Below are 2,202 nucleotides of genomic sequence, written 5' to 3'. Positions count from 1 at the left end.
ATATTAAAATATGGTTTTTATTAGCTCTAGTAGTATTTATTAGATTATTAGTTATAATAACATATTAAGGTTTCCAAATTCTATAGCTTAAATCATTTTCGAAATTATATAATTTATTTCGTTGTATTAAAATAAGTTTATACACCTGGAATTTACTACGCAGAATAAATTTTCGAAATTTGTTCAATATTTATAACTAATGATTGAAAATTTTAAAATAAGGCATCTAATAAATATCTCAGTCTAAAAATTATATTAAATTATTGGATATTTGGATTGTATTTTTGCACGAAATTAGATCATTAACAGATAATCACAATTTTAATTTATTTATTTTGTAAATTAAAGATAATTTTTGTTTTTTATTATAGCAATAGTATATTAAAATTAACTCAGCATTGTTTATCATATACAATGATTTTACATCAACAAATTTAAATTTAACACATATATTATAATGACACACACAGTACAACCAAGCGGTACCTACTTGCTCACCTTTTAACTATTTGTATAAACGAAATAACTATGCGAGTTAGGTAGTTAAAATAGCTTTGACATGACTAAACTACCATATAGTCATATCAGTTAAGCATTCAACATGAATCTTTGATGTTAAAAAATTTTTTTGAAGAATAGTCTCCAATCTAATGTAAATTGAATATAATATTGTTAAGTTTTTTTCACATATCATAGGCATCTAACAATGAAAAATACGTCGTTGTCAATATAAAAACTAAAAAAACTAATGCAGTACATACTCACTAAATTGTATATCTTGTTTCAGTAGTTTGGATCAGTTTATAGATACAGAAATTAATGATATTTAATGAACTACAGAACTATAATATAAGGGAAACATATTTTATTCATATTTTGACTAATAATTGAGAGTTATACAGTATACATCCATAAACATTCAATATAATAATAAAAATTAACAACATACATTGATAAAGTGATAGGATTAAAGAAAAAAATTAAGAATCGAGTGTAGTGTGACTAGAATGAGTATAATTAATATCCACTGCTTCCGTGATGATAGTCGAGTTCTTCATGGTGTTCCTGGTGTTCGTAGTGGTGTTCGGGCTGGTAAGTCTTGACTGGGTATGGTACTTTTACTTCGTATTTCACCGGAACTTTAACTGGATATGGGATTTCCTTGACCACTGGATACGGAACTGGTTTCTCGACCGGATACGGGATACTCTTCACCACTGGTACGGGGTACGGGCGTTCGACGGGAACCTTAACCGGATAGTGGACCGGCTTCTCGACCGGGTACGGTACGATCTTCTCAACGGGCACGTGCACTGGGTATGGGCGGGCGACCGGTACTTTGAATGGAACGTGCACAGCTTTCTCGACCGGGTACGGCACTTGCTTTTCGACGTACACGGGGTATGGTTTGTCAACGTGCACTGGGTATGGGCGATCTACCGGCACCTTGTAGGGTACGTGAACTTCTTTGACCACTGGGTAAGGATGTGGCACTGGAACTTTGACGGGGTACGGCTTTTCCACGTGCACGGCGTACGGCTTGGGCACTTCCACGGTGTACGGTTTGTCGACGGGAACGGCCACTTTGACTGGGTAAGGGTATGGTTTGGCTACTTCCACGGGATACGGTTGTGGCACATTTTTGGTTATGGTCTTGACTGGTACGTGGTAGTACGACGATTGTTGGTGACTACCGTATGCGGATTCTCCATCAAGGTCAGCATGTCCAGCACTGAAGTCTCCATGTCCATAGTTATCGCTTGTGATTTCAGAGCCAGCGTATCCGTAATTCAATTCGGAAACGCTTCTCTTTGATTGGGATTTGTTTGTTTTTGTATTTTTAGTTGGTTGTTCTACAGCCAAGACGTATGCGCACAGCGCTAATGCACATGCAGAATACAATATTATTTTCATCGTACGTATGTATATCTCAGATTTAACTAAATGTGAATGGTGATTAACTGTGTGTGTCTAGCGCTTTTGTAGCCGATCATCGTTTCCCCCAGCATAGTAAACCAACCAGGCTGTTACTCCCTCCAGTGTTTATTGTTATATTCTGAATGGAGCGAGGAATGTATTGGTTTTACACTGATGTTTATTTCTTTTTCTTTTTTATTCTGCAAACACTTTTTCTCCTTCTAAACTTGCTCAAAAGTATCAAATGTAGCATCTCTTCTAAGGTAAAGTTCTTGAGCTGGTACT

At 35.6% G+C, this 2,202-nt stretch overlaps 1 protein-coding gene across 1 annotated transcript; it reads right to left on the bottom strand.

The window, feature by feature from the left end:
- Positions 1-850: 850 nt before the first annotated feature.
- LOC149058744 (uncharacterized) lies at positions 851-1,953 on the bottom strand. Its single transcript, XM_089219776.1, has one exon. The coding sequence runs from the start codon at positions 1,912-1,914 to the stop codon at positions 1,018-1,020; it is 897 nt and encodes a 298-aa protein (XP_089075902.1). The 5' UTR covers positions 1,915-1,953; the 3' UTR covers positions 851-1,017.
- Between the last annotated feature and the right edge of the window lie 249 nt (positions 1,954-2,202).

Source organism: Diuraphis noxia, unplaced genomic scaffold, assembly GCF_037042655.1.
Source record: "Diuraphis noxia isolate RWA-SAM2 unplaced genomic scaffold, SU_Dnox_SAM2 contig0002, whole genome shotgun sequence".
Classification (NCBI taxonomy): domain Eukaryota; kingdom Metazoa; phylum Arthropoda; class Insecta; order Hemiptera; family Aphididae; genus Diuraphis; species Diuraphis noxia.
The sequence above is the reverse complement of the archived record's forward strand: the minus strand, read 5'-3'. Positions and strand labels throughout refer to the sequence as shown.

Bases quoted from the DNA above. Each gene is read 5' to 3' on its own strand.
- LOC149058744 (XM_089219776.1), bottom strand. From the start codon at position 1,914: ATGAAAATAATATTGTATTCTGCATGTGCATTAGCGCTGTGCGCATAC.